The 21,730-nt window shown below is 41.9% G+C and overlaps 1 protein-coding gene across 1 annotated transcript in view; it reads left to right on the top strand.

Moving 5' to 3' along the window:
* Positions 1-1,490: 1,490 nt before the first annotated feature.
* The window catches only part of MYO3B (myosin IIIB), a 442,582-nt gene continuing 422,342 nt past the window's right edge, over positions 1,491-21,730 (top strand). The window contains exons 1-2 of the mRNA XM_082395388.1: positions 1,491-10,113; positions 10,851-10,985. Coding sequence (XP_082251514.1) covers positions 9,967-10,113; positions 10,851-10,985 — 282 coding nt within the window. The 5' untranslated portion in view covers positions 1,491-9,966. The remainder of the gene's footprint in view (positions 10,114-10,850; positions 10,986-21,730) is intronic.

Genomic DNA, 21,730 nt, shown 5'->3' with positions numbered 1-21,730 from the left:
AAACCTCCATACTGTTCTCCATAGTGGCTGTACCAATTTACATTGGTACATTGGTTGGGAATGTTGGTGGTACATTCCCAGCAACACTGTAGGAGGGTTCCTTTTCCTCCACACCCTCTCCAGCATTTCTTATTTGTAGACATTTTGATGATGGCTATTCTGACCAGTGTGAGGTGATACCTCATTGTAGTTTTGATTTGCATTTCTCTAAGAATTAGCGATGTTGAGCATCTTTTCATGTGCCATTTGGCCACCTGTGTGTCTTCTTTGGAGAAATGTCTATTTAGATCTTCTGCCCATTTTTTGATTGGGTTGTTTGTTTTTTTGATACTGAGCTGTATGAGCTATTTGTATATTTTTGAGATTAATCCCTTGTCAGTTGCATGTTTTGCAATATTGGCATCATTTGCAATATTTTCTCCCATTCTCTAGGTTGTCCTTTCGTTTTGTTTATGGTTTCCTTTGCTGTGCAAGAGCTTTTAGGTCCCATTTGTTTATTTTTGTTTTTATTTCCATTACTCTAGGAGATGGATCCAAAAAGATATTGCTGCAATTTATGTCAAAGGGTGTTCTGCCTTTGTTTTCTTCTAGGAGTTTTATAGGATCTGGTCTTACATTTAGGTCTTTAATCCATTTTGAGTTTATTTTTGTGTGTGGTGTTAGAGACTGTTCTAATTTCATTCTTTTACATGAAGCTGTCCAGAGACTTTTTAGAATATCATCCAGGGTGGTGGTGGGGAGACAGTTCAGGGAGAGGTGAGGCTGACCACGTGTATGAATACTAGAATGTACGCTGACATATGTTAATTACACAGAATTTTAAAAACTTTTTATAATTTCTAAAATAAGGAATTGAAAAACATACGAAAGTAAACAACATTACCATGAACCCTCATGTACTTAGGTTCAGTAATATTCCCCCATGGTCAGTCTTGCATCATGAATGCCCCTTATTTTTTCCACTCATATTTTTCCAGACAGCATATTATTACACCTGTAAATATTTCAGGATGTATTGCTAAAAGATAAGGACGAAAAACACAACCACAAATACAGTTATCACAATTAAAACATAATTAACAATGTTTCTTTAATACCATCAGATAACTAGTTGGTGTTCTAATGATCTCATAACTGTTATTTCTTTAGCTTGTTTTTGTGAATCCACCCTTTATTTCACATTTGGTATGTATCTTAAGCATCTTTTAATCCTGAGGTTATCCCTTTCAGTTTATTTATTTTTATTTGCCATTTAGTTTTTGGAGAAGTTGGGTCATTTGTCTGGAGAGTTTCTTACTTAGAGTCTGGATTTTGCTTATTGTACACCTATGGTGTTGCCTAGCATGTTGCCCTGACCTGTGTTATTCCTGTAGATTGGTAATCTAGATGCTTGATTAGATTCAGGTTTAATTTTTTTTTGGCTAGTGCATAATGCCTGACTTTCTTTTTGTGATGCTAGAAATGTATGGAATTTAAATCTCTATGGTGTAATGTTTGATAAAACCTAAGCATGGAATATTTTGACATTATTTTAAAAAGTGTATCCTTTGCTGATAATTGAAACCAGAACTCCTAAGGAAGTCTTTAGACATTCAATCCTGATAAGATAAAGCAGCAGATGTGCTATTAGTTTACAGCCATATGGGAAACTCCTCACTGCAGTGTGAAGTGTAACCTGGGCAAGGTGCCCGTCTCTTGTGGTAGAGGGATCTGGAGCTGAGGTGTTCTCTGATGGAGCAAGACCTGCCCCTGCTGTTAGTTGCAAACAGAGGTCATTTTCAGTCTATTTGTACTTATCAACAGAAAGAATATTATTGAAAGCCTGCTTTCCCAACTGCTGCAAAGAGACACGGCCTCTGACTCTAGGAGTTTGCCTTCTAAAAACAAAACAAAACAAAACAAGAAAAAGACTATTGTTCTTAACTTCCAAGGGACTCTGTTAACACAAGAATAAAGTCTCTTTTTTTCTTTCTGTTGAAGTATGGTTGGTTTACAATGAATGTTGTGTTCGTTTCTTGTGTGCAGCAAAGTGATTGTTTTATATATATATATTTTATATATATATTATTTTTCAGGTTCTTTTTCCATTATAGGTTATTACAAGATATTGAATATAGTTCCCTGTGCTATACAGCAGGACCTTGTTGTTTAAATTCTCTTATTAAATATCTATCTATCTGTCTGTCTCTCTGTGTGTCTGTCTATCTAGTGGCCTAAGTAATGAGAAGTTGGGTATTTCCTAGATATTTGGTTAATAGGGATGTGTGGGCAAAGATAGGGAAATAGTCCTTTAATACCTGTGTTACCCTTATTTACTGGATGGGGATATCTTTCCTAGATGAAAGATATCCCCATAGTGGGACTTTCCCCATAGTGGGAGGGTTTGGATGCCACAGGAAGATGGGGGACAGCAGAATCTTGCTCTGAGAGAGTAGTGACTTTGATCAGAAATCTCTTTGTGGCATTGACTTCCGTAATACCACTACATGCAAAATCAAAGCATATTCATCAAGTCTTCACTCTAGAACAGCCGCACACACAGACACGTCCAGGCCCATCGGACTTCTGAATTGGTGTGTAAATTGCATGAGCTTCCTCTGTGCTGACAAATGCCATCACTCACCTCTTCCCAGGTAGATTTATCCTTCTATTTGTTTTGCAATGAGAGTAGCCCATGTAACTTGAGTTTTCTAGTCTCCTGAGGTCACCCTTTCATTTTGTGTCCAAATAAATGATGGAGGCCCCATCTGGGGAACTGCAGGAAGCCCAGGTACCTCTGAGGGGACTTCTGAGGTTTCTGTAGAGTCCTGAGGTCCCAGGTTCATCCCTCTCACTCCAGACTGCTCCTGGCCCTTCTTTGGTCACCCCTGGCTAGTTCCATGAGGCCCCAAACACAGAGACGGGCAGAAGCACAGTCTACCCTGAGGTTAACATTCTGGCCAGGAGTGGCTTTTCGGCTGTCTGAAGGGCCGCCTCCACGAGCGATTATCAGCATCTTTAAAGGGCTATATAAGCATCCACTGTTCGGGCTGGCTGTTAATCAATCATCAGAGAGTTTATAGAGTCGGGTGTTGATTTTAAAGAGAGAAGACTGGCAACCCTATTAAAGTGCACCTGTTCTGTTGCACCTTTATTTAACCTTGTCTGCGAGTGTCTGGATGGAAATGATGGGTGTGGCAGTGGGACCTGACAAGCGTGCCTCCTGCTCACCCATTACTGGTGCCAGCTGTAGAGGAATCCCTCTGGTGAGTTTTTCTTGTTTTGCAGGGAGCAGAGAGTGCTGTCCATTAGGTCCATGAGGCATTTGGCCTCCATGTGGGAGGGTACTTCCCCCACAGAACTTTTCCATATTTGGAACCATTGCTAATCAGATGACTCCCTTCATTCTATTCTGTGGAACAAAGGTCTTGGGCCTAGGGAGGCCTGGATTCCCATTCCTGTACTTCCCCTAAACAGTCCTGTCACCAATCTGGGCTTCAGTTTCTTCTTCTGTAAGTTAAAAGTTTATTAGTTTGCTAGGACTGCCATACAAAGTACCACAGACTGAGTAGCTTAAACAACAGAAATTTATTTCCTCACAGTTCTGGAGGCTAGAAGTCCAAGATCAAGGTGTCAGCAAGGTCGGTTCCTTCTGAGGTCTCTCTCCTTGGCTTGTGGATGACCATCTTCCCTCTGTCTTCACATGGTCTTTCCTCTGTGCATGTCTGGGCCCTCATCTCTTCTTTTAAGGACACTGGTGATTCTGATTAACTCCTGCCCTACCCCTCTGCCCCATAACCTCATTTTACCTTAATTACCTCTTTTTAAAGGCCCTGTCTCCAAATACAGTCACATTCTGAGGTACTGGAGATCAAGACACTTCATCATATGAATTTGGGATGGGGGGGTGAGATACAGTTTAGCCCAGAGCAGGGGGTGAGGTGGTGGTGGTAGAGGGTACTTAACCAGTGATTTTCTAATAGTGCTCAGAGGAGATCCCAGAGACTGGGGTGACAAACTGTCCCGGTTTGCCTAGTTCTGAGGTTTCCCGGGACATGGGACTTGCAGTGCTGAACTGAGCAGCCCAGACAAACCAGGGTGGTTGGTCACCCTGCTGGTCTCCCACGGAAGGCACAGGGCAGGCACTTGCTTCCCTAGCCTCTCTCAGCCAGAGTGGCACTGCTTCTCTAAGCTTATCCATCAGCCTTCTAAGTGAGATTTAATGTAACAAAAGGGTCTCGTGCCCCAAAATCATTAGAAAAACCACTTGATTCAATGGCCTCCAGGGTCCTCTCCCACTGCACACGGTATGATTTAATTTCACATGCACACACCAAATTCCAGCCAGTTGTTTGAAACTAATAACTGATCGGAGCAAAACGAATATGGTTCTCATTTTGTCTGTGGCTAAGGGTAAAATAAAACAGAACAAGAAACGGTGTTAAGCCTTGCCTATTCCTAAGCAGAACTTGGTGCCATGCCTTAGTGATGGCAGGTGATACTGGCCAGGCGCTCACGGTGCTCACTTTATTTTATCTTCATCCCCTTAACCTCATAGCAACTCTGTGAAGTGGGTGGCAGCAGGAGCCCCACTGTGCTGATGAAGAGACTGAGGCCCAGAGAGAGGGGCAGGTCTCCAGGCTGGTCTGGGCAGGGCCTGGATCATGAAGGCAGTCTGACTTAGCGCCTCTGTGTCACGGCGCTGAGCCCAGATGCAAGTGGGGAAACAGGGACTGTCCTGGTAAGTGTAAGGTAATCCCATCTAGGCCGATGGGCCAGATTCTTCTCTCCAGGAAGGACATCTCAGTACCCTCCCCACCCCCACTTGTCTGGCCTTGACCAGCACCCCCTGCTGGTCCTGCTTTTTGCTCCTGTAGAAGCAGAGCCTAGAGCAGTTCTCAAGGTGTTCAGAGGTTTTGGTGATCTTGCAATAAAGGACACTGAATCACATAGTGACAAAATTGTTCCCTTGCTAATTCTTTTTCACATCTTCTGATGACGTTAAGGGAAAAGTTTGTACTAGGCTTTAATTCTACCCCATCCCTCCATGATCTCCCTTTTTCCAAAGAACAGAGGGCAGCGGTATCTGGCTGGACTTGAACAATTGTTGTTTTTAGCATAATCATCTTTTTGCTGTTAATTTTGATATATGGCAAATGATTTAGGGTAGAGATATAAAGTGCCTTTAAAAGACATTTATGAGACTTCCCTGGCAGTCCAGTGGTTAAGACTCCACAATTCCACTGCAAGGGGCATGGGTTTGATCCCTGGTTGGGGAACTAAGATCCTGCATGCTGCACGGCATGCCCAAAAAATTAAAAAAAAAAAGATTTATTTATATGAAAAAGCAAATATTTTAAATGTATTTAGTAACTAATAGCGCAGGTAATGTACACATATGGCAAGAATTGTGAAGCATGTGCTGAGAAAGATGGATTTTGTGAAACACTGGCTGGGAGGAAAGGTTAGAGTTCGTTAGAATCTTGAAACCAGCGGATGAAAGGCAGGAGTCATTTGACCAGCCGACCTTTTAGGGTCATTGTCTCAGCTCAGTGTGAGCCTGGCCTGGGCTCTTGAGGTGCTGGTTGGAGACCCCTTTAGAGCATGGTATGCCTGCCAGGTGAACTCTGGAAAGACAGATTCCCTTCCAGTATCAACACAACAGCTATTGGGATTTTGTTTTGTTTTGGTAATGGTTTTCAATATCTTTGAAATGCCCCCATCAGAAAGGGTAAGGATTAAATAATGGATTTTTGTTCCAAGTCAAAAGGCTGTGTCTTGAGAGAATGCAGTTTAGAAGATAATTAGAATTAGAAGTGCAAATTGGATTGCCCAGCATGAGGCAGAAGTGCTCACCTTGGGTGGACACCAAGCCACAGCATGGGGATTGGATGCTGTGGCTGTTTGTGTTAGAGCTGATGATCCCCTCCCTGGGGTTAGAAGCAGCCTAAGGTTGGGACCCCTCTTCTAGCCTTGGAGTAACTACACTTGAAGGGACTTTTTCATGGGATCAGTCTCGGGTGACTTGGTTTGCCTGCCAAGCTTGCTGCTGGTACTTAAAAGTACTTAAACTCCACAGGGCCATGTCCTTATTAAATAGAGTACTGCTAAGGCAGAGTGAGTTTGCAGCTTCTGGTTAACCATTCAATGTGGTTCCCACAGTAGGCTGTTGCTGTATGGATGGGATCTGGGCTTGGCTAATCCTTGCAAGACCCAAGACCTGGATGGCAATGGACACTGTGCACTGACTGATGCTGTTACCAAACCAAACTTGGGTCTGCTCACCCGGGCACAGCAAAGCCATCTACAGACACAGACCACTGGTTGTGGTGAAGGAAAGTACAGCATTTATTGCAGGGCTCCAAGCAAGGAGAATGGGCAGCTCATGCTCAAAAGACCCAAACTCCCTGATGGCTTTCAGGGAAGCGGTTTTAAAGGCAGTGTGAAGGAGGGAGCTTCAGGGTTCGTGATCAGCTCGTGCACAGTTCTTGGATTGGTTGGCATCAAGGTGAAGTTTCAAGCATCACCAGCCTTCTGGTTTCAACCAGTCCAGGGTCTATGTTCTTGTGGTCAGCAGTTTTCATCTGGTGGGGCTCTGCTTCCTGTAAAAACAACTTAGGAATGTGTGTCAGGCCTTTGTCCATACCTTTCAGGGAACTGGGAGTTTGGTGATTCTGCTATGTGGGGGATTTACTGTCTAAATTGTTACCAATTTCCCGGCCCAACAGCTGTTCTTTGTTTCTACATCTTCACATTTCCTGATCATTAACTCTTGAGCCAGCCTTTTGAGACTCAAGGGAGGCCTGGAAGGCTAAACATAAGCCTTCTGCTTCAAAGGACAGGGACACAGGGGTTTGTACATGGTTTCAGTGCCTGGTACAGGCACCAGATCCTCCTTCTTAACAGCCCAGACTTTGCACATAGACACTAGTTTCTAGTGACCATCAGAGAGGTCTGGTCAAGGTTACTATAACCTGGGCACATAGTCTCAGACCGCTGGCTTTCAGCTATTTTCTCTGCAGCAGCAGCCACCAGTCTGCAACTTAGAACGACAGTTGTCTGGTCATGACTGGACATCCTCTTTGGCCCTTTTACTCCCTCCTGCTGTGCGGATATAATCTCCCCTTTTAGAACTGTGTTTTTCAAGGTGTTTCAGAGTCATGTTGCCTGCCCCTCTATTTTCTACCCCCATTTCTTAAGGAGGCTTCATATCCCTTTTTTAAAAAAATCTACTTAAAATAGAAGGGGAAAATTAAAAAAAAAAAAAAAAAAAAAAGAGAGAGAAAAGTACCATAAGGTTGCTGGTTAAGAAATAAAAATATTCTTTTTTTTTAAACATCTTTATTGGAGTATAATTGCTTTAAAATGGTGTGTTAGTTTCTGCTTTATAATAAAGTGAATCAGCTATACGTATACATATATCCCCATATCTCTTCCCTCTTGTGTCTCCCTCTCACCCTCCCTATCTCACCCCCTAGGTGGTCACAAAGCCCTGAGCTGATCTCCCTGTGCTGTGCGGCTGCTTTCCACTAGCTATCTGTTTTACATTTCGTAGTGTATATATGTCCATGCCACTCTCTCACTTCATCCCAGTTTACCCTTCCTGCTCCCCGTGTCCTCAAGCCCATTCTGTACATCTGTGTCTTTATTCCTGTCCTGCCCGTAGGTTCTTCAGAACCATTTTTTTTTAATTCCATATATATGTGTTAGCATACGGTATTTGTTTTTCTCTTTCTGACTTACTTCACTCTGTATGACAAACTCTAGGTCCATCCACCTCACTACAAATAACTCAATTTCGTTTCTTTTTATGGCTGAGTAATATTCCATTGTATATATGTGCCACATCTTCTTTATCCATTTATCTATTGATGGTCACTTAGGTTGCTTCCATGTCCTGGCTATTGTAAATAGAACTGCGATGAACATTGTGGTACATGACTCTTTTTGAATTATGGTTTTCTCAGGGTATATGCCCAGTAGTGGGATTGCTGGGTCGTATGGTAGTTCTATTTTTAGTTTTTTAAGGAACCTCCATACTGTTCTCCATAGTGTCTGTATCAATTTACATTCCCACCAACAGTGCAAGAGGGTTCCCTTTTCTCCACACCCTCTCCGGCATTTATTGTTTGTAGATTTTCTGATGATGGCCATTCTGACTGCTGTGAGGTGATACCTCATTGTAGTTTTGATTTGCATTTCTCTAATGATTAGTGATGTTGAGCATCCTTTCATGTGTCTGTTGGCAATCTGTATATCTTCTTTGGAGAAGTGACTATTTAGGTCTTCTGCCCATTTTTGGATTGTGTTGTTTGTTTTTTAGATATTGAGCTGCATGAGCTGCTTGTAAATTTTGGAGATTAATCTTTTGTCAGTTGCTTGGTTTGCAAATATTTTCTCCCATTCTGAGGGTTGTCTTTTCATCTTGTTTATGGTTTCCTTTGCTGTGCAAAAGCTTTTACGTTTCATTAGGTCTCATTTGTTTATTTTTGTTTTTATTTCCATTTCTCTAGGAGGTGGTTCAAAAAGGATCTTGCTGTGATTTATGTCATAGGGTGTTCTGCCTATGTTTTCCTCTAAGAGTTTTATGGTGTCTGGCCTTACAGTTAGGTCTTTAATCCATTTTGAGTTTATTTTTGTGTATGGTGTTAAGGAGTGTTCTAATTTCATTCTTTTACATGTTGCTGTCCAGTTTTCCCAGCACCACTTATTGAAGAGGCTGTCTTTTCTCCATTGTATATTCTTGCCTCCTTTGTCAAAAATAAGGTGACCATATGTGTGTGGGTTTATCTCTGGGCTTTCTATCCTGTTCCATTGATCTATATTTCTGTTTCTGTGCCAGTACCATACTGTCTTGATTACTGTAGCTTTGTAGTATAGTCTGAAGTCCGGGAGCCTGATTCCTCCAGCTCCATTTTTCTTTCTCAAGATTGCTTTGGCTATGTGGGGTGTTTTGTGTTTCCATACAAATTGTAAAATGTTTTGTTCTAGTTCTGTGAAAAATGACATTGGTAGTTTGATAGGGATTTCATTGAATCTGTAGATTGCTTTAAGTAGTATAGTCATTTTCACAATGTTGATTCTTCTAATCCAAGAACATGGTATATCTCTCCATCTGTTTGTATCATCTTTAATTTCTTTCATCAGTGTCTTATAGTTTTCTGCATACAGGTCTTTTTTCTCCTTCGGTAGGTTTATTCCTAGGTATTTTATTCTTTTTGTTGCTGTGGTAAATGGGAGTGTTTCCTTAATTTCTCTTTCAGATTTGTCATCATTAGTGTATAGGAATGCAAGAGATTTCTGTGCATTAATTTTGTATCCTGCTACTTTACCAAATTCATTGATTAGCTCTAGTAGTTTTCTGGTAGCATCTTTAGGATTCTCTTTGTATAATATCATGTCATCTGCAAACAGTGACAGCTTTACTTCTTCTTTTCTGATTTGGATTCCTTTTATTTCTTTTTCTTCTCTAATTGCTGTGGCTAAAACTTTCAAAACTATGTTGAATAATAGTGGTTAGAGTGGACAACCGCCTTGTCTTGTTCGTGATCTTAGAGAAAATGGTTTCAGTTTTTCACCATTGAGAATGATGTTGGCTGTGGGTTTGTCATATATGGCCTTTATTATGTTGAGGTAAGTTCCTTCTATGCCTACTTTCTGTAGGGTTTTTATCATAAATGGGTGTTGAATTTTGTTGAAAGCTTTTTCTGCATTTATTGAGATGATAATATGGTTTTTCTCCTTCAGTTTGTTAATATGGTGTATCACATTGATTGATTTACGTATACTGAAGAATCCTTGCATTCCTGGGATAAACCCCACTTGATCATGGTGTGTGATCCTTATAATGTGCTGTTGGATTCTAAAGAAATAAAAATATTCTTGTTTCAAAAGCCCAATGCCACTAATCCTGTGATCTGTTGCACGTAACAAACTTTTCTTCCCACCAGGAAACATCTGTATGGATTGTTTCATTACAGCACCACGATGCTTGGACTTGAATCGCTTCCAGATCCCACAGATACCTGGGAAATTGTAGAGACCATAGGTAAAGGCACCTATGGCAAGGTCTACAAAGTAACTAACAAGAGAGATGGGAGCCTGGCTGCAGTAAAAATTCTAGATCCAATCAGTGTAAGTAACAGTTATAAATTATAACCGTAATATAGTGTTTTATACACACTGAGCTTTCAACTTCTTTCTTTGTTCTGGGGATGATTTTCTAGGGATAATGAAACCTGGCATGAAATCTCAAAATGAGTTATGACTCCTTAGCCCATCTGAATGAAGGGACTCCATTTGGAGTTAAAACTTCCCTTGATTTTCTCTTTTGTCCATTTTACTATTGTTTTGATTTTGGTCCCCTGGACTCTTCAAATGTTATTCTCTTGGAAAGAGTGATTTGTTGGGTTTATACAGAGGCTGATCTCGCTGTAAGTTACAAAGTGACCCAGACTTGTGATATTCAGTCATCTTAGCCTGGCATCCTATTTCAGAGCACTGAATACTGAGCCTATAATGCTGTGCACTGTTTACCACAGTGAGGTTTTAAGTGTCCTATCCTGGTTGGGTCCCTTTGAGCTACTTCTCCTTAATTGCTTTGAAAATTCAGACATTTTTAAATTTTAAAAAAGATATTTATAATATTATTATTAAGAATATGTAATGAAGACATTTATTGATATAACAATCAGAAGGCTTTAGTTGGTATCTAAATGCCCATTGTTAGGTATTTTCAAGATATGGTAATGATGACATTAAAAATACAGACTACATATGCTTTATTAAATGGTTACTTGATTGTGATATCATTCCTGTACCCTTCCTCGCACATTGTACTGAATCCAGCATGCATTTTTTACCTTGTGTAGGATATGGATGAGGAGATTGAGGCAGAATACAACATTTTGCAGTTTCTTCCGAATCACCCCAACGTTGTAAAGTTTTATGGGATGTTTTACAAAGCAGATCACGGTGTGGGAGGACAGCTGTGGCTGGTCCTGGAGGTAAGAGGCTCCCATTGGGTTACCAGCAATTCAAACAGAGCGCCAGGGGTGAGCAGACGCATTGTTGCCTAAATAGTGTAAGATGCACATCTGGGGAGGCGGTCTCTCCTGCATGGCACAGGTACCTTACCAGATGTGCTCTCCACGTTCTTATGGGTAGGCTGTGTGCTGAAAGTGTGCACGTTTCTCTGCTTCTAAGGTTTAATAATCTTCTTCTAATTCAGTGAATACAGGAACACAGTTGGAAAAGGTTTTTTTCTACCCTAGGCTGGGAAAATTTCACAGAAAACATGTTCCGATTGATGCAACTCATTTTCAAAAATTGTTAACCCAAGGTTTACTTGGTTGCCAAGTTTGAATCGCCTATTCATGTTCATTTATCCTCATCTTAGGTTGGGTTTCCTGAAAATGGACTCTGAGAATTGTGTATGGAAGGTTTATTGGAGAGTTCTTACAGGAGCTAGACGTGCAAGGAAGGTGGGATTGGGCAAGGGAGACATTAAATATCAGTGTGGTTGCAACAGAGGTCTCAGCCTATCCTCAGGGAGAAGAAGACCTGGGATCCTCTTGCAGGGTTGTCCTGGATTTTATCTCTGCAAGAGCCAATCACTTGGTGCATGCCACCCTGGGAGGCGATGTGGCGTTGGGGGAGGCAGTTCCCCATAGCTGGGCACTATTCCTGGTGAGAGGTGCCACTGGGACTTGGGAGCAGGGAGCAGCTGATATTCCTGGCAGCATCTGCTTTGAAGAGAGAATCTGAAGGGAGCACCACTATATCCAGTGTAGTCTTGCCTTTTTTCTGCCTTGTTAATGGGAATGAATGTGTGTAACTGGATGCAAAAGAGTCCATTCCCCCACAAATACACTTCCTCCATGGAACTAACATGGCAAAGACACAATGACAACATATGAAATTAGTATATTAGGACAGGTCTATTGTATTGCCTCAGGGTGGGTATAGGCCCACCCTGATCTGTCCTGGATTCTGCCCCTCTGAATCAGCCTCCGTGCCTGAGGTCACATGTGTGATCCATGAGCACGGGGACATGTGTGAAAGCTTTAAGAGAGAAGCAACAAAGGAGAAACCAGCCCTCAATTCACTGTCTGCAGTCTCTTGTCGAAAACCTTCCACCTGGCTCTGGGAGGGCCTGGCCATGAGGCAATATATACTGGCTGCTATAGCAACAATGTATGGGGAATTCACTTGTATTCAAATGGAATAATCTGCAGGGAACATTTCTGTCACATCAATTGCCTTCTTCAGAATATAAGCATGTAAGGGGTTTTGGTTTTCAGAAATCATCTTTGTCTGTTTAGTTGGCTGGTTAAGTCACCTAACATATCCTCATAGTATCACCTTTTGGATTTTATTATTCCCCACTCCCTCCCTGGGAATATTATAGATTTTATCCTGCCAATGAAGCTCTAGAATAACATTAATTTTTTTAATGCTCATTTTCATGAGATATGGAAAGTATTGTTTCTAGGGTCTCTGATTGTATTCTTTTTTTTTTAATTAAAAAAATTATTATTTTTGGCTGCGTTGGGTCTTCATTTATTTATTTTTGGCTGCATTGGGTCTTCATTGCTACGCGCGGGCTTTCTCTAGTTGTGGAGAGCGGGGGCTACTCTTTGTTGCAGTGCGCGGGCTTCTCATTGCGGTGGCTTCTCTTGTTGTGGAGCACAGGCTCTAGGCGTGCAGGCTCAGTAGTTGCGGCACACGGTCTCAGTAGTTGTGGCTCACGGGCTCTAGAGCACAGGCTCAGTAGTTGTGGCACACGGGCTTAGTTGCTCTGCGGCATGTGGGATCTTCCCCAACCAGGGATTGAACCTGTGTCCTCTGCATTGGCAGGCAGATTCTTATCCAGTGCGCCACTAGGGAAGCCCTGATTGTATTCTTCTTAAGCTCTGTAAGATCTCAGTGTTTTAAACCTCATTATAATTTAATAATGTAAGTACAGTGACCGAGAAGTTTTAGTTTCTTTTCACTTTACCCCCAACTCAAAAAGACTCTGCATTCGGATATAGAAAACTGAACTTCCAGGGATTTTCCAGGGCCTGAAATGGGACCTTCCCTCCCTCCATTTTACCAGGAGAGTAGGTGGGCTGCTCAGACCTGCCACCACCTGGAGACTAATTGCTCCTCCTGATGAGGAGTGACCAAATGTTAGCCCCTCAGGCACAGCCAAGGCAGCCAGAAAGGGCCACACATGGCCTTGAAAGATGAGAAGGAGCCCAGAACTATGAACTGAGCCTTGTGCAAATGCTCCCCTGCGACTGTCTCTTGCTTTTTCAGGGTGACTAAGTACAGATAATGAGGTTGCCCTGGCACACTGAATTATTCATACCTCAGCAATACAATATGCTGATATTATTCCCTTTGCAGGTTGTGTTGGCCCATGCCAAAGTTGTTGGCATGGGGAACCAGATGTCCTCAATCTTTTCTGTCCAGAAATGGGCCATCCATGCCAGGCTGCTGGGGTAGGTATGTCCAGTGCCTCCAGTGTGCTTATAGACACAGGGATTCCTGGGCTCCTGGAACTGACAGGGACCTCGGCCTTCCTTCTGTCACTCTCCTAGTGTTCAGCTGAGGAACAGGGACCCAAAGAAGGAGTGACATGCCGATGGTCCCATATGAGTTATATGGCACAACTGGAGGAGGACAACACTTCAGCACTTTTCTCCCATCCTGTGCTGTTGCTGTCTGCCAGGTCCGGGGAATACAGACTTGGGATCTCTGGTTAAAATGGCAACAGTTCCTGATCACACACACACACACACACACACACACACACACACACACACACAGCTGGAAGATAATGACAGTCCACACAGCACCTTGACCGTGTTGCTCCGTCTGCAACTTTTTTAGGAGTGCTTTAGGAGACTTGCACAGTAAAATTATGATCTGTTTAATATTGCTCCCCTCATCCTGTATATTGAGATTAAATTTATGTTGCCTTTGCTCTTTCCTTGCCTGAATGTGATGAAAGGATCAGGGAGAAGCTATTCCACAGAGCAATTCTTGAGGATAGAAAATGTTATTAATAACCCTCTTAAATTACCACAACTCTGAAAACAAAAGCAAATAAAAATGTCATTTCTGAAATTAATTACTAATTGTTAGCAGAAAGCAAACCAAAGCTTTCTTGCATAACAGACACCTACTATAGGAGAAAAATATGGACAGAAAACACTCATACATAATAATGTTTTGGAAAATTTGTGAATAAGTTTTATTCTAAGTTAATATTAAATTTGGAAAATCTGTAAGTTCTATTATCTCTCACCTAAATGAAACATGATAAGAAATTAGACTTTTAAGAAAAAGCACCAGGGGCTTCCCTGGTGGCACAGTGGTTAAGAATCTGCCTGCCAATGCAGGGGACACGGGTCCGATCCCTGGTCTGGGAAGATCCCACATGCTGTGGAGCAGCTAAGCCCGTGCACCACAACTACTGAGCCTGCACTTTGGAGCCTGCGAGCCACAACTACTGAGCCTGTGTGCCACAACTACTGAAGCCCATGCGCCTAGAGCCCATGCTCTGCAACAAGAGAAGCCACTGCAATGAGAAGCCCACGCGCCGCAACGAAGAGTAGCCCCCGCTCGCCGCAACTAGAGAAAGCCCCCGCACAGCAACGAGGACCCAATGCAGCCAAAGATAAATAAATAAAACAAATAAATTTTTTAAAAACTCATATTAAAAAAAAAAAGCACCATATTTCAGAAGAAATACCTAGTATGTGGTAAGATATGAAGTACATTTTCTCTTTTCCTTTCAGTATAAAACCTTCAGCAGGTAAATACTATTTCAGCCTGAATCACATTCAACTTAAAAGAAATGGTTTAGAGTTTAGAGTGTTAGTAAATGAGAACGTAAAGTAAAAAAAAAAAACCAAAAAAACCAAAAAAAACTCCTTATATTTTAAAACCAGATAAAAGAATTATTTTTTAACCTGTTTTTTCCTCTCAGAGGTCTTTGTGTAAGTTCAGTATCTAAGCCAGAAGGGGGAAAAAAGATATCTCTGTTCAGTTTTTGCATTTATATAAGGCCCTAGGAAGTCCAGTCTAGGCCCCAATATCATTGCAAGCTAACACTTAAAACCATTTTCACCCATTGATACTGTGGCATGAGTCAAATTTGTCACGTTAACAAGTCAGGGTCCTTAGCAGGACACTGATGGTCTGGAACGTAGCTCTGGCATGTTTTGATTGGCCAGAGATGGTTAGAAAGCCCTGGAGCACTGAACACTGACTCAGATGGCAGGTTCTGGCTGGGTTCTAGAATGAGAGTCACTGGCGTGTTGGGGGTCAGGAGGAAAGTACAGAACAGTTGGTAGTGGAGAAGGGAAGAACTGTGAAATGTAACTGAGCTGCATCCGATATTTATGTGCTCTTTGTGTTCAGCAAAAGCAAGAGAGCGTGAAGAGCTGAGGTGTGCGAGCAATTCTGCCCAACCAGCGGTCTGTGCATGTGCCCTGGAGAGAGGCTGAAATGGGAGGCGGGAGTCTTGGGGCCCTCCTGCCTCTCGTAGTGTGAGCATCTTCCCCCCACCGCCCCCCGACTGGAACTCCAGGGTTTCAAGTGACATCGTCTTCATTCTTCTAGGTGCAGGCCAGTGACTTTATCTGGTATCAGTAAAATAAACACAATCTCTCCCAACAGTGTGGAGGAAAACTATGTTGCTTGGCCTTCCTGAGAGGTGGGCAGCGACCAACACGGTGCTCCCTAAGGCATCTTCCAGAGTAATTTTGACGATCCTTGACTTTTGCTTTTGCCCTCTGTAGACCCTAACACCCTTGAAAGATGAAGTCAACCGAACAAAAGAGCACTGAAAAGAAATTCCTCTTAATTCTGCCATCTGACTAGGGCAAATCAACATGCCAGTATAGAATCTACTTGAAAGTTGCAGTTTTGACTAGAATAAAGGTCTGGTGATTGTGTTGCGCAGGCCATTCTTTAATAACATGGAGGAAAGTTGATGGCTTATTGAGCAAGGAACATTTTATTGCTTGAAATTATGGCCGTCATAGCAAATGCACATACTGTGATTGAATCAGTATTCAACAATGTTTTAGAAAATAGATGTGGAATGTAAATGATTTTTCTGTTTTTCTTGGTTTGGAGTAAAATGCTTATTAAATTCTAGATGCATCCAGCTGCCACATTTCCTGAATGCTGAGGGCATCGGGAGGAATGCAGGGATGGAGACCTACCTCGGTATTTGAGTCTGATGGCTGGCAGGGTGGGCAGGAATAAAAGGCTGCAGGTGCCAACCCTCAGGCGTGGGTAGGAGTCTTGGCTGCCTTCTTACAACTCTAACGGGATTATTTTATTTGATGCATTTAAATATAGTTCCTTGTCATGCTTTTAAAATGTTCAGTCCATCTCACTGAATATTTACTCCGATTAGACAATTGTCAGTATGTACCTGCTTTCCTTTTTTATATCCAGGTACCCAAGGTCCTTTCCCTGTAACCCACGGGCTGCCCTTTAAAACCTTGCTGGTGGGCTTATCAACTTCATAGGACCGCTTCCTCTAAAGGTGCCCTGAGCAGTTTATTTATATGTTTCTTTGAACCACAAGTCAGACAGTTCTTAAACTCTGACATTTAGTGAACAAAAGGCACCAACCGAGTCTGATCCTTCTGTTGTTCTTAAATCCACAGCTGAGTTTTGATCCTGCTGACAAAATGGCTGCTCTTAGTCCCTCCGTAGGTTCTAGAGCTATGAGGAAAGTTTATAAGTTGGCTACCTATATAAAATGCCACTGAATAGGCTCTTGTTGCAGAAATGGCCAGATGTAAAGTAGGGCAGGAGAGAGACTAAAATGAGGTTTCAGGGGAAAATTCCAGGGTTGAGTTAGCTTGGATCATCACCCAGCACTTAATTTAAATGTTCTCTGGGTAGAATTTTAATAGTGCACTTGCAGTTCAGTAAAGCATGTGCCTCCCTGAGATGGGAGCCAGGCTGAGAAGTGGTTCTGATGAAGGCGTTACAGTGCCTTGCATGTCTATTGCTGCTTTAGCTTTAGAGGATCAAAGAACTTTATTGCTATTCTTATACTCACAAGATCCCTAGACTCTGTTTCTTCTTAGCTTTCTCTATCCAGTTGGTACAAAATTCCTGTCGATTCTATGTCATAAAAGTCCCCCATATCTGTCCCTGACTTTTCATCCTCAGGACTCTTGACTTTTTGACCCTGCTTCTCTCGATTGCTTCAACACCTCCTAACAGGTGTCCAGCTCCCTGTGTCTTCCTGTTCTGTCCACCCTCCAATCTGCTACCAAGGTCATCTTTCTAGAAATCTGAACAGACCTCCTGCCTAAAACCTGTCAATAGCTTACCACTCCTATCTAATGGTATATTATGGTATCATAATACGCGTGTGTATAGTAATAAAGCCCACACTTCTTAGCAGGGCACACCTGTCATTCCCTGTTCCCCCCTTTTTTTTCCCAGTCTCCCTGCTCTAGGATTCTGTCCCTTTGTCCCAACAGTGGCAGAGTATGTAGAATTCAAAGACACACAGACATAGACACATACACACACACGTGCAGGCAGATAGACACACTACCTCCCCCCTCATTCTTCTGTGCTCCCTTCCTTTGCACACGGTGTTCCCTTTCCAGGGATGCTCTTCTTCTTGTTCACCTGCCATAAGGTTCTTTGTCCTTCAAACTCATTGTATGTGTTACGTCCTCTGGGAAGATTCCCAGATTGTTCCCTCTTCACCCTAGCACAACAGAAGTCGCCATTCTCTCTTCGGTGCCACCACACTCCCCGTGGGCACACCCTTACTTCCACCTGCCACTCTTATTACTCATGTGTCCATTTCTGGTGCTGAGCTCTTTGAGGGCAGACACTGTGTTCATGATTGAGTAATGGGTAATAAACTGGGCAGTCACAAGCTATTGAGAACAAAGAGGTAACTTTTTTTTTTTAACATCTTTATTGGAGTATAATTGCTTTACAGTGGTGTGTTAGTTTCTGCTATATAACAAAGTGAATCAGCTATATGTTTACATATATCCCCATATCCCCTCCCTCTTGCGTCTCCCTCCCACCCTCCCTATCCCACCCCTCTAGGTGGACACAAAGCACCGAGCTGATCTCCCTGTGCTATGCGGCTGCTTCCCACTAGCTATCTATTTTACATTTGGTAGTGTATATATGTCAGTGCTACTCTCTCACTTCATCCCAGCTTACCCTTCCCCCTCCCTGTGTCCTCAAGTCCATTCTCTACGTCTGCATCTTTATTCCTGTCCTGCCCCTGGGTTCATCAGAACCATTTTTTTTTTTTTTTAGATTTCATATATATGTATTAGCATACGGTATTTGTTTTTCTCTTTCTGACTGACTTCACTCTGTATGACAGACTCTAGGTCCATCCACCTCACTACAAATAACTCAATTTTGTTTCTTTTTATGGCTGAGTAATATTCCACTGTATATATGTGCCACATCTTCTTTATCCATTCATCTATCGATAGACACTTAGGTTGCTTCCATGTCCTGGCTATTGTAAATAGAGCTGCAATGAACATTGTGGTACATGACTCTTTTTGAATTATGGTTTTCTCAGGGTATATGCCCAGTAGTGGGATTGCTGGGTCGTATGGTAGTTCTATTTTTAGTTTTTTAAGGAACCTCCATACTGTTCTCCATAGTGTCTGTATCAATTTACATTCCCACCAACAGTGCAAGAGGGTTGCCTTTTCTCCACACCCTCTCCAGCATTTATTGTTTGTAGATTTTTGATGATGGCCATTCTGACCGGTGTGAGGTGATTCCTCATTGTAGTTTTGATTTGCATTTCTCTAATGATTAGTGATGTTGAGCATCCTTTCATGTGTTTGTTGGCAATCTGTATATTTTCTTTAGAGAAATGTCTATTTAGGTCTTCTGCCCATTTTTGGATTGTGTTGTTTGATTTTTAGATATTGAGCTGCATGAGCTGCTTGTATATTTTGGAGATTAATCCTTTGTCAGTTGCTTGGTTTGCAAATATTTTCTCCCATTCTGAGGGTTGTCTTTTCGTCTTGCTTATGGTTTGCTGTGCAAAGGCTTTGAAGTTTCATTAGGTCCCATTTGTTTCTTTTCATTTCTCTAGGAGATGGGTCAAAAAAGGATCTTGCTGTGATATATGTCATAGGGTGTTCTGCCTATGTTTTCCTCTAAGAGTTTTATAGTGTCTGGCCTTACATTTAAGTCTTTAATCCATTTTGAGTTTATTTTTGTGTATGGTGTTAGGAAGTGTTCTAATTTCATTCTTTTACATGTAGCTGTCCAGTTTTCCCAGCACGTAACTTTCTTTTTAATAACTAAACCCAACTTTGTTCTTGAGCCCCCAGCCTGCCTAGAGAAGACAATTGATTTTAACTTATCTTGTTAAACTTAGTCCACAGAGTGACTTCTTTGGGAAGGGGCAAGTTCTGGGAATTTGTGTCCTGTTTTCACAATCCAGTTCAAATCTTAGTCACTTGGATAAGGACTTAGTTTTTTAGTGGTTTTCTCTTTCCCCATTCATCTTTCCTTCCCCTGGGTAACATCTGGATTTGGATACAGCAAATGGTCACTTAAAGCCATGGCAGTGAGGTCAGGGACCTCCAACTGGTGACCCTAAGTCCTTCTACTCTCTCTTTGGTGTCTCCCCATGTCCCAGGTCCCTGATACTCCTTCTTATCGTGAGGTCTGCATTCACTGTCTTTCCTTCTCATTCAAACTCTAGCCTTGTCCCTGAACCCAAATGGAGCATTAAGTTCTGAATCTCCTGCAAGTCATGATGAGCAGGCTGTAGGGAACTGTTAGAATCCCAGGCTTGATGGACCTCACCATACTCTACTGCCATTCCACTCAGCATGAACACCCCTTTTTTGGCATGAGGCTCCTGTGAGGAGGTCTCCCCTTAGATTTCCGTATAAAAAGAGGTTCATAAGAAATGGTTTCATTAGCGTTATCCCCTTACACAACCACCCCCAAGAGGGAGCCTCCTCACCCTAATCTTATTCTCTCAAGCTCTCCAAGCTCCATGCCATCAGCCCCAGAAAAGCTTTTCTTTTTGTGGGTTGAGAACTTCCCTCATGTCATGTCCTACATTCTTTCATAATCATCATTTGACTCTGTGGTCAGTTCTCCAATTTTTGTTACTTGAAATATAAATCTAATTTGGGGAGTCCTGAGAAAATTATTATATATTTGTCGAAAGCTTAGCTTTTAAGATTATTTTACGAATCATGACACTGAAAATGCATTCATTGCTCAAGAGAGTATTAGATTGAACATTGAATGTTATGTGCCCTTTCAGGGTCATGTAAGACATAGTTGAAATAAAAAGAATGTGGAATCCTTTGGAAGACATTATCCTGGTACTCAACATTAGGGCCATGAGAGGTATCAGTGTTGAGTTACAAGTTACACCTGACATTGGTAGAGAGAGGATTCCAAGGACACATATAATCCCAGCCTCATGGGACCATTATAGCCTTCAGTGCATTTCACTGTGCTTGGCTCCTTCCTGAATCATTCCTGACAGATGGTAATTTTATTCTAGTTTTAAAGATTCCTAATTTTGTATTATATTTTTAGTCAAATACTATTGTTTAAGAGCAACTTAAATGGTAAAAACATGGGCAGATTCATTTCCAGTTTATCTTGATTGTTAATGTGTGTGCAAGGTATCTGCTGCGTATGTAGTGGGGAATGATACACACATCAAACAGAAACACCTGCTCACCATTTATTAAAACCCTGCAGATGTTCGTAATTAGGGTCAGTAGATCCTAATGTATTATTATCTTGATAAAGAGTGTCTTCTTTTAGGAAAGGTGCTAATCTGTGCTCCTCACATCTCTTTGCTTATGAAAAGCCAGTTGACTCAAGCAGCCACAACCCAGAGGATCCCCCACTGTTCACTAGTTAACTCCTTCCCAGATTGTAGACAAAGTGCCAGGAGGAAACCTAGGTCTCTAAAGTAGGGTTGTAACCTGTATAAGGACAAGGAGGGCTCTGAGTATCCAACAAAAGCTCTGAATTTTCTCAGCAGAAAAGTGCAAGATGCATATACAACATGCTGCCTACAGTTTCAAGGTGTTTACAAGCCCTGCTCAAACAAGTTAAGAACCCTTGATTTAAGATGACATGTAGCAAACCCAAACCGGCACACTGCCTTCTGCACTTGGTCAAAATCACACTTGAAAACCCTTAAATTGCTGTGAAAGAGTAGTATGCCTGGTTTACGCATTCTCAAATCTCAGTAATGTATAATACGTAAAAAGAGCAAATATGATATACTTTTACAGTGTTTTTAATTACAGGAATAAAAAAAGAAGAGCATAAAGTTGCTGAACTCCTACAGTTGAATATGAAAAGGTTAAATGCACATATGATGCAGCTCCACTCCATAAATTTGACATGCAGTGGCAACTCGAGCAAGAGCTGCTGGTTGGGCCCCTGCTGCCTGCAGTGCCAGCACTGGAGACAGGGAGACTGAAATAAAATGTATTCCCTCCTAAGTGTCAAGGGCGTCCATCTTGCCTCTTTCAGTCTTTCCTTCAAAATGCATGTTTTTTAAAAAAATAGACAATATTCATGTAAAATGAAAATATCCCATAAGTCACCATGATTACTTATATGCTTTCTCTTTTTAATTTCTAAATAATGTCTTGTGCTTTTATATTTCACTTAACAATTTAAAAAATCAACTTTTTGGACATGCACTTTCACTCATAAATCATCACCTTGA

Source organism: Balaenoptera borealis, assembly GCF_965194805.1.
Source record: "Balaenoptera borealis genome assembly, chromosome: 6".
NCBI classification, from domain to species: Eukaryota; Metazoa; Chordata; class Mammalia; order Artiodactyla; family Balaenopteridae; genus Balaenoptera; species Balaenoptera borealis.
Note: the sequence above shows the minus strand (reverse complement) of the source record. Positions and strands in the feature narration are given on the sequence as shown.